Genomic DNA, 12,514 nt, shown 5'->3' with positions numbered 1-12,514 from the left:
GGCACATTTCCTCTAAGTCCAGCCTGAACATCTCAAGCCACAGCTTGTGACCACTGCTCTGAGCTGCCATTATAAAGAAGGGTCCAGGTGGTCTTCACAACTCCACCTTGAACAGCAGGGCCCAACGCTAGATGCATGATTTCAGGAGTTGAGTCCAAAGAGACAGAATGTTTCCTTGCTCTGCTGGCCACACTTCTAATGCAGCCCAGTATGTGGTTTCTTTAATTCCCAGTCAGAGTATTTTGCTGGTACATATGCTCTAGGGTTTTTGGTTGGTTTTTTCTCCCTCCCTTTGTCACAAAATAATTTTTTTTTCTTCAGGGGGATCACAGGAAGCACATGGGTGAATGTTGGTACTTGAGTGATGCTGATTGTGTCCTCATCATGAATGGATGGATACCAGAAGACAAGTGCATTCTCAACTGAGGAAACTGACCGAGCTTTAAAGCACTCTTGTCTCATGACAGAGGGTTTTCTGTGGGAGATGTGGGATGCCTTCTGAGACAGAGAAAGGACTGTTGTGACTGCACACCTGGAACTGGAAGAAGCATAATCTTTCCAGAGTGAATACTTGAGTGAAAAGAGGTTTATTTCTTGTGGCCATGGTGAGCCCTTGCTTTATTGATTTGAGAAGCTCTGCAGTCACAGTAGGCAGAACTAGGTGTAAATAATTAAAGGCATTGCCAGGAACGGCTATAGGTCTCAGCCTGCTATATGAATAATGTTTCATTGTCTATCTTCTTCTGCATTTTATCTTGAAATAGGAGATAAGATCCTGAGAAACGGCCCTTTTTGGGATGGAAGATACAAAACCACATATTCTTTGGAATCCATATGTAATGCCAAGGCAAAGCTGAAAAGGAAAAAAACATGTCCCCAGAATTTTAGGGAAATATGAGGAGTCATAGCTGCAGTCCATCTCACCTGGACACAGTGTCACTCGCATTCTACTCATTGCTCTTTACAGAAGAATATTTTCTGAGCTTGAAAACCAAGGGATAAACCATGAGGTGCAGGCAGCCACGTGAAGGAAGGATGTTATCTCAGTTTGCATCCCTGGTAGTTGGAGCAACTTCCAGCAACAACTGGAGGTGCAAAGTGACTCTCTGTAAGAAGCGAGGGTGGTACTTGAAGCGAACCAGTGGGAAATAAAAAATGATGCCACTGAAAATGAACAGGATGATGTAGAGGATCTCTATTTGGGGCTGATCAATGATGGGAGCTAACACCAGGTACACAGCTGCCATCAGCACAATTATTGGGATGATAATTGGGACCTGTGAAAGCAAAACATCTGCATAAATACTCATGTAATTCTGGGCCTCTGTGTGTCTGGACAACTCTGGAACTTCTGCAGAAGGCTTTTTAGATGAAACCTTTCCGCAACCTGAGATACTACCTAGAAATTCCAATTAATCCAGACATCCTGTTTCCCAGCCTATCCCCACTCCAAGACTAAACATCCCTGCAAGAGCTACACCCTCATATCACACCTGAACCCCTGGTCTTTCCTGCCCTCCTAGACCTGAAGATGCAAAGTACTGGGTTTAGTGCCAGGTCTTTTCTTGCTTTCCCTACTACCTTGCATCTAAAAGCCAAGCTGTAGACAAAACACAGAGCAATTGAATTCAAAACAACTGTACCTTAGCACCCTTGCACAAAAAGTTTTATCCATGTATTGAAGACAGGTGGACAGGCAAACTCAAGGGAAGTTTCTGTAAGCCTGGTCAGAAAGCATTAAAACCTCAATTTGAAGCCACCCTTCCTCAAAGGAGGGTGGCTTGTGCATTCATTAATAATCCTCAGTCACTGAGGAAGCACTGAAGATCAGCTCACTCATGGCATCAGGGGAAGAACACATGACTCTTGATTTCCCTCCTTTTATCTGTTTTGTGGGCAACAAACCTGTCCCTATGTCATCTCAAAGAACTTGAGGCACTCCACCTAAGTTATTTTTCCCTCTGCAAGGTTCTTACACCTGGGCTACCCTCCAAGGAGTTTGCCCAAAGTCTGTGCTGTGAGCATAAACGGGTGATTACAATGTTGATCAGAATCATCCTTCATTTACCATTTAAATCTTTTAGAAAGATAGAGGATATGGTAGATATATATTTTCATAGTGAGGAGGCAGGGCATTATTAGCTTATCAAGGCAGAGAATTCAATCTTGACTTATGCCTGTATGTTCACATTTTCTCACCCCTTGTTGGCTTTGCTGACACAAAACTTGAAATTAAAAAAGGAAGGACAACCACATTGAATCTGTAAGCCACCAGTGCTCACTCTTTTTTCTAAGTGTTCTCTAAGTCATTTGAACAATATAGGAAAATATTTGAGGGTTTTATGTTATTACTTTACCTTGTAAGATCTTGGCAGTTCTGGTTTCTTGATTTTTAAATACAGGAGCCCAGAAATAGTCATTCCATAGAAAAGCCATGCTATAAAACTTGAAGAAAAGAAAAAAAATTAGACAGCATTAAACTTGGGGTGAGGTCTTCCAGGAATGTCAGTTCTGCCTTGAAGATCCCAGATGTTCATCTCTCCAATTAAAAAGGTGAATATTGATATAAATTTAGTAGTTCTTCCATTAATCTCCTTTCTAGCACAAACAATGAGAACTTAAGAATTATCTGAACATTACTGATTCAATGGGGATGAATCACATTCAGTTAAGTCTCTAGTGACAGGATCATTCATGCATTGCAAAGGTGCTGGTTCCAAGCTCTTTCTTTTCTTTCTTCCCTCCTCCTCTCCCTAGTATTGGTTAGAAAGCAATAGCCCAGGCTCAAAAGGATAATGGAAGAAAATACTTATAAACAATGTAAAACCCAGGAGCACAGGGGATGCAGACAGAAACCCTACACAGACATACCTGAAGAAGTTGACGATGCTGGTGAAGTTCCCTGATATTATCATTATTAAAGACATGGCAGATGTGAACAGTAGAGCAGGGGAGGGCGTGAGGCGTCCCACATGAGCCATGGACAGAATGTCTGGCTGAAAAACAAAGCAAAGCCCTGCATCATCATTTCATGGGCTCAGAGCTCCTTACTCAACCCCTCAGCTGCTGGTGGGAGCTTTGCCTGCAGCCAGAGCCATTCATAATCAGCAAATAAGCATCATATAAAACCAAACCAACTCCAAGGAGTGTCAATACAGGAAACTCCTTCAAGGATATTTTTATTGCGTCTCACTGGTTTCATATCAAATATGCTCAGTTTGAGCAGGCAAAATGAGGTTTTCAAACTACTGATGTGACAGAATGAGCCAAATTAGAGCTTTCCTGATCACCATCAGTACCTTTTGCCATAAGCCCACTCCTCTCCCCTCTGTCACGTCTCTCTGGGACTTGACTTCTCTTGGGATGACTGGAAAATTAGGCAAGGACTAGTCCTGAAACATTTATTAAATACAAATTAAATCAGGATTTGCTTCAGGATTAGCAGCCTGTTTATTGTTTGTTTCATCAGGAAAGTTTAATGAGAAAGGCTGCTTTTTAAATTTTATTTTATTTTATTTTTAATTCCCAACCAAAATATCATGCAAGGACCTTTGCTAGAGATGAGTGTTTGAGAAGTGACATAAGCATTCAGCTCATAGTCTGGTATGGTCAGATTCAGACTGTCTGTGCACTTCTCAGCACAGAGCTTGCCATGATAGAGCAGGCATTATTCTCAGAGAGAGAAGTTGAGGAACCAGGAACCACCAAAACCAGCAACCACCAGTCCAGTCATCTCCACCAACCTGGTCATTCATATGCATAAAAGATTCCCTGCTATGAACCAGGAGCAGAGCTCCTGTGGAATCCTAGATTCATAGAATGATTTGGGTTGGAAGGGACCTTAAAGATCATCTAGTTCCAACATCCTGCTGTAGGCAGGGACACCTTTCACTAGACCAGACTGCCAGAGCCCCATCAAGCTTGGCCTCAAACTTCCAGGAACTGGGCATTCACAACCTCTCTGTGCAACCTATTTCAATGCCTTCACGCTTGAGGACAGAAACGCTAGATGTTGTGGGTGGGAAGGACCAAAAAAGCAGAGAGATTCAGGAGACACACAAGAGGCCTGCTCAAAACAGAGGACAAATGCAGCTCAGCCTTTTTTCTCCTCTTTGTGGAGCAGTGTGGTTAAGTGTGTGTGGAGGTGTACCTGTGAATGAGGGGGTCTGTATCAGCAGCTGAGATGTGGCAGCAACCTTGGGGTTTGTTTGCCCAGATACCAGCAACTGGGGAGACTGGGATCCAGGGGCTGAGTATCTGAGCCCAGCTGCTGGAGGGACACACACTGTATATATGTTTTCTATGAATTTCTCACTAATGGACCCCTGATCAGCCAGATAGGGAATGAAAGGCCCTTGGTGTTGTTAGTGCTGGTATTTGCATGAGCCCCAGCTATGTCTGTATGTGGAGCTCTATGTTCCCTGCTGGCTCTGTACATACATACACAGCTATACATGTATGTATGCGTATCTGTGTATACAAATATGTTTGATACCTGTGTTTGTGTGTGTGTGGCTACTGGGAATGCATGCTGGACTTATTGGATGGACAAGGGAGGAGGGTGCTGCAGCAGCCTGACCTCCACTGGGTTACTAGATTTGGCCCACCTAACAAAACCAATGATAAACTCAAGCTAGGAGAGATGTAAGGCTTGGTGTCACCTTGTAATTGCTATGAAGCTTGAAGAGCAGAGATAGCCTATGCTGCATCTAAGCTGGACTACCCATGTGAAGGCTGGATCACCCCTGGGACCAACCTGTGTAGTCAGTATAACAACTGCAAAGGCAGCTGGCTGGTGCTCTGTACCTTCCCAGGGCAAGCAAAGGCGCCTTACAACACACAAGCATGGCCAGGTTCTCCTTTCCTGGCAGGTATATTGACTAGGTCACCCCACAGCCTGTGCCTGGTGCTCCAATGCAACAATATTTGAGTGGTATATTTCAAAGCTGTTCTTATAATTCAGGCTAGATGTGAATATGTTATGGTTTTGAAAGCACCTGACTGAAAAAGAAAGCCCAGAGACAACATACACCTTACATTTGAAAGAGATGGGCATTAAAGTTTTTGAGCAAGGAACAAACCCCTTGAGCTATCACTCTGCCAGTTGAACATACACAGTGTTTTCCTCTCTGCTTTAGTGTCACAAGAAGATGAAGTTGCTCAAAGCAAGCCAGACCCCTTTCTTTGTGCTTACCATGTGGCCCTCCCTGGCAGCAATGTAGCACACACGGCCTCCACTGAAGAAGGTCCCGTTGGAGGAACCAAATGTAGACAGGGCCACCGACAGGGAGATGAGCCATGCCCAGCTGCCCAGGACTTTGTCCCTGAGGTGGGAAAGAGTTCAGAGCATAAGATGCAGTTCGTAGATGAACTGAATACTGACTGAAGAACCAGACAGGTTACATCCTTCCATTATTTCTGCATTATACAGAATCTTTTTCTGAAGTCTTTCTAGTGATTTAAAGTCTTCTTGCAATTACCATAATATTTAGTGACTAGTAAGTTTGTCTTGTCTGACAGCTTTTCTTCCAGCTACATATATTCTGTCCACACTGCAATGGTGTACAAAGAGGTCACAACAGGCAAAACCACCTTTTTTGTGTACTGAAGCTGTGGCAAAATGCCTGGAGATACTGCTATCACAATCAATAATATTAGCTAGGAAATCACAGAAAAACTGTTCCCATTACATGGAAGTAATATTCTGCATTACAACCTCTTCCTGAATATGCATAGGATTTTAACCCTTTAATCCCACATGCACCTATTACTGCTCTTCTGTGAATCTGATTTATGCCAAAACAATGGTTTGAATTCCAGATGTTTGGTTCTACAACTTGTTCAGACATTTCTGTTTCGCTTTCTAGTTAACAGCAGAAGTAACAGAGTTACAGAGTTCAATGTAAACATTTGGAAGGAATGATGATTTTCTCACCTAAAAGTGAAGATTGTCTTCTGGAATGAAGCAGCATTAAGAGTATTAATTGAGTAATAAATGCTGGTGTTTGGGGAAATTATCACATACACAAACACTGTTTATCTAATTGGCAAAAATCCAAAACTCAAATGTTTTTTTAGATTACTTTATTTACAAGCAAACTGAAACCTGTGGTTGTTGTTAAATCACTGTCATCACAGAAACACTGGGAAGAATTTCCTGAGCTCCTTTTGTGGCTGCACCTCTCACCACTGAGCAATGTTTCTTTCTGGCAGTTTTCCTCTTACATAGGGAATAAATGCATTTAAATGTGACAAGTCCTCCTCTGGCTTCTTCATGCTCCTCCCATTCCTTCTTAATGGCCTGAATAGCTGCATGTCTTGCTTGTGAGCCACAAACTTCACCTCCTCCTCAGACTGGCTCCCTACCTGTTCCTCAGACTTTGAGAGCCCAGCTTTCCTGCCACTAGTTCAATATTTCTTCCTGAACTGCACTCTTGGGTGAAAAGGTCAATCAGGCAGGATAAGGAGACGTGTTACAAAGGAGGAAGCTCACAAATAACTTGTTAATTAGGAATAATGGAAAAGGAAGTGCTGGGAAAGTTCATGACACTGCAGCTTAGTGAGGCTTTGTGACATGCTCAAACAAAGCACTAGACCTTTAAAGGCTCCTACTCATAATGATGTGAAAGGCTATTAGAAAACACATCAAGCAAGAGCTCAGTCAGATCTTCAAATGGGAGATCTTGTGAAATGGACACAGAAGCAAAGCTGCTGCTGACTTTTTTTAGGAAGAGTAGTACATAATCTGTGGATACACCATGTCATCATTTCTGCCAGACAACTCATTTAGGGCTATCAGGGATTCTGTGTCTTTGGAAATATTTAGACTAAAGCTGCATGTCCTGGCGGAAGATCATTGATGGTGTCTATATCTCTCATGATGGTCCCTTCTTTCTTTTCCTCAATTCCTTTCTTGTACAGAAACTGTTTAATGTCATCAAATACTTCACCAAATACCTGATGAAAGGTAGAAATTGTTTCAGTGCAGCTCTGGAAAAACACAAGCCAAACTGAAGTTACAGTTACCAAAGGCTACCCAGCCTGTGTATAACAGCTCTCAAAGGTGTTGTTGAGATCAATGCCATTTTCCATTTCCCCACAGGTGGAGAAACTGAGACAAAAGACTCTGATCTGCTCTAAATTCCAGGTGCCAAGTAGACAGGATTCAGCCAGTTGACTCCTGTCTCACTCCCAACCCACTGCCTCTGCATTAGCAGGGCAGCACATTGTCCTCTCAATTTCCCTGGAAATATCTAAAATGTGCAAAATTTATCAGTCCCAAGTCTGGATATGTACCCTAGCTGCATTCCCAGTGCCTATGGGGACATGCTTCTGGTGTGACCTGCACCTCTCCTTTAGGGACACTTTCCATGAGGTAAAACTTGATTTGGGGGAGTTACAGGTTCCCAGTGTAAACAAAGACAATGGGGAGTAAGGAAAGGGCCATCTTGGCAGCCTAGATGCACCTTGGAGACCACAGCCAGATGGAGCTGGTCAGCCTTGGCCTCACAGAACCACAGAATCATAGAACAATTTGGAATGGACCTTGAAGATCATCCTCTTCCGAGCCCCTGCCATGGGCAGGGACACCTTCCACTAGACCAGGTTGCTCAAAGCCCCTTTCAACTTGACTTTGAATGTTTCCAGGGATGGGATATCCACAGCTTCTCTAGGCAACCTGTACCAGTGCTTCACCACTCTCACAGTAAATAATTTCTTCCTTATGTCTAATCTAAACCTACTCTCTACTCTCTTTCAATTTGAAGCCATTCCTGCTTGTCCTACTTCTACATGCCCTTGTAAAATCTTCCTTTCCAGCTCTCTTATAGCACCTTTAGGCCCTGGAAAGTGCTGTAAGGTCTCCCTGGAGCTTTCTCTCCTCCAGGCTGAGCAGTCCCATCTCTCTGAGACAACAATGTGCTTCAGCCCTCCGAGCATCTTTGTCACCCTCTTCTTCTCTGTAACATGGTCCGACAGGTCCTCCTGGCCTGCCCAATGCAGTGCTGCCATTCCCTCTGGGAAAAACACTTAAATCTCCTGAAACTCAGGAGAGAACCAGTGTTTCTCAGAGCTGCATTGCCCATGCTGCCCCACACAGAGCTCACCCCCAAGTGACAGCCACAGCTCCTGAAGACAGCAGCTCAGAGGGAGTCATGGCTGCCAAGTAGCTCACGTTTACCAGCAAATACAGGCATGTAACCAAAGGAATGGCAATCATCACAGCTCTGGGAAGGGTCACCTGGAAAAGGGATGACAGCAGTGTTAGGTGCAGCACTGTGCTTTTTTTGTTTGGTTTGGTTTTGCCACCACCCACATCTCTCATTCAAATTCCTCCACTCCCTAAACCTTTCCTCAGAACAAGACATAGATCCAGATTCACATGGCAGCTTTCACACCAGTCTTGTACAGTTCCAAAGTTAGCCTAAAAAAACCCACAACCAACCAAACAAAATAATTCAAACAAAAAGAACCCACTAAGTCTTACAAAAAAGATTTTGATTTGTAGCTGCCCAAGATGTGTTTTGCATACTTCTTGATTATTTTAATATTGATTTATTTGTTATTAGTATGTTATGTCTCCCAGTGTGCTGCATCTTCCCATAAACACCTCACTACCATGGAAAAAGTTCCAGTGTGTGTTGTATCACATTTAACTACTCTACAGTTTAAATCAAAATAGGGGGCTGATTTCAAAATCTCCAAGGGGATTTGCTCTAGGACGAAAATATTTCTGTTTTCTTAGTGGCAGGATCATGTCTTAGAACACCACAGGATCATTTTAAGACTCAATAAAATCAACAGTGTCTTATGCAACTGAAAATACTGGGAAATGGCAACTGTATGCATCTAAGAACCTGAAATATCAATTTTTTGCATTCCCCATTCTCAACATAGTACAAGATACAGCAATTCCTAATGGTAGTGTCTCCACTCTGGAAAGGCCTGAATATCAGTACTCATGATCCTGTGGGAAAGAGTGGCCCTGGGATCTTTGCTGCCATTTAGGTTAATATTTAACTGTGTATTTGCATTTGATCTGTAGGATCTTGTTTGCTGCACTGGTACAAAGCACACTCTATAAACTCTGCACTCACACAAATCTTGCAAATAAGAGTTGTTCACTGCTGCAGTTTGATCTGTGAAAATAGGTAATATGGTGCAGAGAAGGCTGATGTGAGATGCAGGTGAGCTACTTCAGTGCCTATAGCATGGACTGCACAATGCTAAAATATAGATGCTTAAAGACAGGGATCATTCACAGAGTTAGATTGCCTTTCAGTGAGGCTTGGTTTGCTCTGAAGTTGCCCCTTGATGCAACAGGGAGAGATAAAGTAGTTTTCTAGAGCACAGATTATGGATCAAGTCTTTAAGAAAATACATGTTGTTAAGAATCCTTTATGGATTATAGCAGTGAGTGCTTTTCTGAATAAATCTAGGTGTCTACAATGAGATCCTCTAAACACTAAGAAAAAACTTCATCTCCAAAGTATCCAAGTGCTGCCTAAAATTTCTTTGCAGTCAATGGGTTATTTTAGGACTCTTATACGACCACAAGATGGTTTGGATTGGAAGGGACCTTAAAGATTATCTAGTTCAAACCTCCATGCAATGAGCAGGGGTTCCTTTCACTACACCAAGTTGCTCAAAGCCCCACACAAGCTGGCTTTGAACACGTCTGGAGATGGGGCATCAGCAACGACTCTTGTGTCAGTGTCTCACAACCCTCACTGTAAATCCCTTGATTACCACTCTTAACACAATCACAGATAGAATCAAACATATTAACAGCAGGATTAAGTAAGTAAAACCCAGCTTGCTTGCTCACTCACTCACCTCAGGCTTCTTCAGTTCCTCAGTTACATAATTTAGGTTGTTCCATCCATCATAGGACCAGAGCCCCTGGTAAAACGCCACTCCAACTGCCCCAATACCTGCAGTGGTGCCTTGAAAACCATTCTGAAAACTCTGAGTTTGTCCCTTGGCAAGCAGCACCAACCCACCCACCACAATCACCAACAAAGCCAAGAGTTTGGCAGCTGTAAAAATGTTCATAACAGATGTTGCCAGCCTCACGTTGAGGCAGTTGATGATAGTTAAAATCAGGATGCAGGCGGCAGCTGTACATTTGATGGCAACCTGCGGAGATGAACATCCTGGGTAGAACGGCGCGATGGCGTACTCAGCAAAGCTCAGACAGACAGCTGCCAAACCAGCTGGTCTCACCAGGATGACAGAAGTGTAGGCGAAAAGGAAAGCAGGAAAGGAACCAAAAATCCTCAAAATGTAAATATATTCTCCTCCAGACTCTTTAATTATTGTTCCAAGCTCAGCATATGACAAGGCTCCAAACATGGCCAGGAGACCACATGCTGCCCAGATCAACAGGCTGCTGGCAGGGTTCCCCATGTGGTGTAGTACCCACTCAGGGGACATAAAGATCCCTGAGCCTATCATGGTACCTGCAATTAACGACACGCCACTAATCAGGCTGACCTCTTGTTTCAGTGTTAACTTCTCCTTCCCTTCAGTCAGATCTGTGGATGAATGGAGTGGATCTGTTGCCTTCCTTTCCCTCATTGTCGAAATGTGAGGAGACAGGAGACGTTGTTCTAAGGAGAGAATCTGAAAAAGGATTAAGGCATTTGAATAAGGACTACCTCAGGCTTTGAGGTTTAGTTAATAATTACAAAAGTCACACTGAACACTGTTGAGAAGCACAAACCTATCTTCTGCATTTCACATTCTTTCATTACTCATCTTATCTTGGTAATTTATTATGCCAAGTTTGAGTATCCCTGAATCTCATTTCAAGCAATGGTAATGGACAGTATCCAGCACGACCTCAAAATCACTCAGCACATTACTGGACTGTGATCCCGGTTATCTCTCCTTTAAATCACGCCTCAAACAGCATGTGAAATAAGGATCAGGTAAGCAAAGTCCCCATGCAAATCTGTACTTTATTCTTTGCTGAAAAGTCAATGTTCAAGCACTTGCTTCGGTGCTCAATCATATTTTCATTCTTCACCATAACACGATCAAACAAACAAGTCTGCTGGCCAACATGCAAAGGCTTTGCTCAACAAGGAGCATTTCCAGGGTCTTGATCAAAGAAACAGAAAGGTTTAGCTAAAAACAATCCAGAGACACTTTTTCTGCACAGCAGTAGGGGGCAATATGAGCTTTCTCCAATTTTAGGAAGTGGAGGTGGAGAAGCATGAAAAGGCTACAATTACATTTTTCCAGGGCCTTTTTACCATTGTACATAAGGCGCACACTCCTACCAGATCTTCAGAGCACTTTGTCACAGCTCATTGTACATACATTTCAATGTACACATGACAGAAACGTGGTACAAGCTTTTGAAGATACCCCTGACCCTTACTTAGATATCTAACACATAAAATTCCAGGCCTTGAGGCAGGTTCTGCCATAAATATGACTATTACATGCACGAGGGTGTATTTTGTGATCTGAGATGTGTATGAAGTATTGAGCAGAATGGAAATTCCACGTGGATTCCTTTGAACATGAACTAAACTTTACTGCAGAGTTACTGTCTTTGGAGGTTTCTTGCAAACTTCTGTTGTGATAAGTACCAGCAGTGAGACCTTTCTCTGCCCTTCATGGCAACCACAGACCTTGAATCTTTATCTGTCCTTCTCAAATATTTGAGCTAAAAAAAGCATGGCTATAAACAGAGCAGTATTTCAATTGTTTCTCTAAAAATTCCTTCTAAATAATTTAGACTTCTCTTTCTTTGCCTTAAAAAAAAAAAAAATCTAACTAGCTTTGCAGTTCTCTGCAAGAAGAGTTCAGGGTAACTCTCCCTTAACACACACAAGTCATATAGTTTCTCATGCTAAGGCAAATAAAGATGCTCAAATTTTATCATCAGGTTGAAGGACTTTAAGTTCTCTAAAGAAGAAAAAAACCTCTAAAATCTCATTAAAAAGTAGAGGGGTTTAGAATATAAATGTTATTATTAGATTAAGGAAATAATGAAAAAAGTTTGCTGGGTTTCGTAAAGGATTTCAGAAGCTATTCCTAATATCACCTCTCTAGTATTCACTAGAAAATGGATGCCAGCTGGTTTTCTCCTAATTTTTAAGTCCCTTATAGCAATTCACAGCTGATCAAGGGGTAGCTGTAACAAAAGCAAAAGCTTGTACTTTCTCTGCCAAGTAGGTTTTTTAAGCCTTCCCAGCAAAGGTGTGAGTTCTGAGAATAAACATACACCTTGTACTGCAAGGGTGCAAATTAACACATTTCAAGTTAATGGTTTGCAAAGTGGTTGAGAACTTGGAGGGAGGCATCCCAGTAATGCAGAGTATTTTGGTTTGCTTATACTAAGTGACAGTGCTCTTGTCTGGTTTAGCTATTTGTAGTGTATTCTTATTTAAATTGCAAATGACACTGTAAGGCAATGGAATCCTTTACGGGTCCAAAGGTCTGGGTTTTTTTCCTGCACCACTGACACTCCTGTGCGCATCAACACATGTATTACGTATAC

At 42.5% G+C, this 12,514-nt stretch overlaps 1 protein-coding gene across 1 annotated transcript; it reads right to left on the bottom strand.

The window, feature by feature from the left end:
- Positions 1-945: 945 nt before the first annotated feature.
- LOC132325853 (b(0,+)-type amino acid transporter 1-like) lies at positions 946-10,578 on the bottom strand. The gene is made up of 6 exons (XM_059843407.1): positions 9,835-10,578; positions 8,106-8,239; positions 5,195-5,324; positions 2,872-2,996; positions 2,358-2,445; positions 946-1,277 (listed from the first exon to the last, which is right to left on the bottom strand). Exons 1-6 carry the CDS (start codon positions 10,576-10,578, stop codon positions 1,044-1,046), a joined length of 1,455 nt encoding a protein of 484 aa, XP_059699390.1. The 3' UTR covers positions 946-1,043.
- Between the last annotated feature and the right edge of the window lie 1,936 nt (positions 10,579-12,514).

The sequence above is a fragment of the Haemorhous mexicanus genome, chromosome 3 (genome assembly GCF_027477595.1).
Source record: "Haemorhous mexicanus isolate bHaeMex1 chromosome 3, bHaeMex1.pri, whole genome shotgun sequence".
Lineage (NCBI taxonomy): Eukaryota > Metazoa > Chordata > Aves > Passeriformes > Fringillidae > Haemorhous > Haemorhous mexicanus.
Note: the sequence above shows the minus strand (reverse complement) of the source record. Positions and strands in the feature narration are given on the sequence as shown.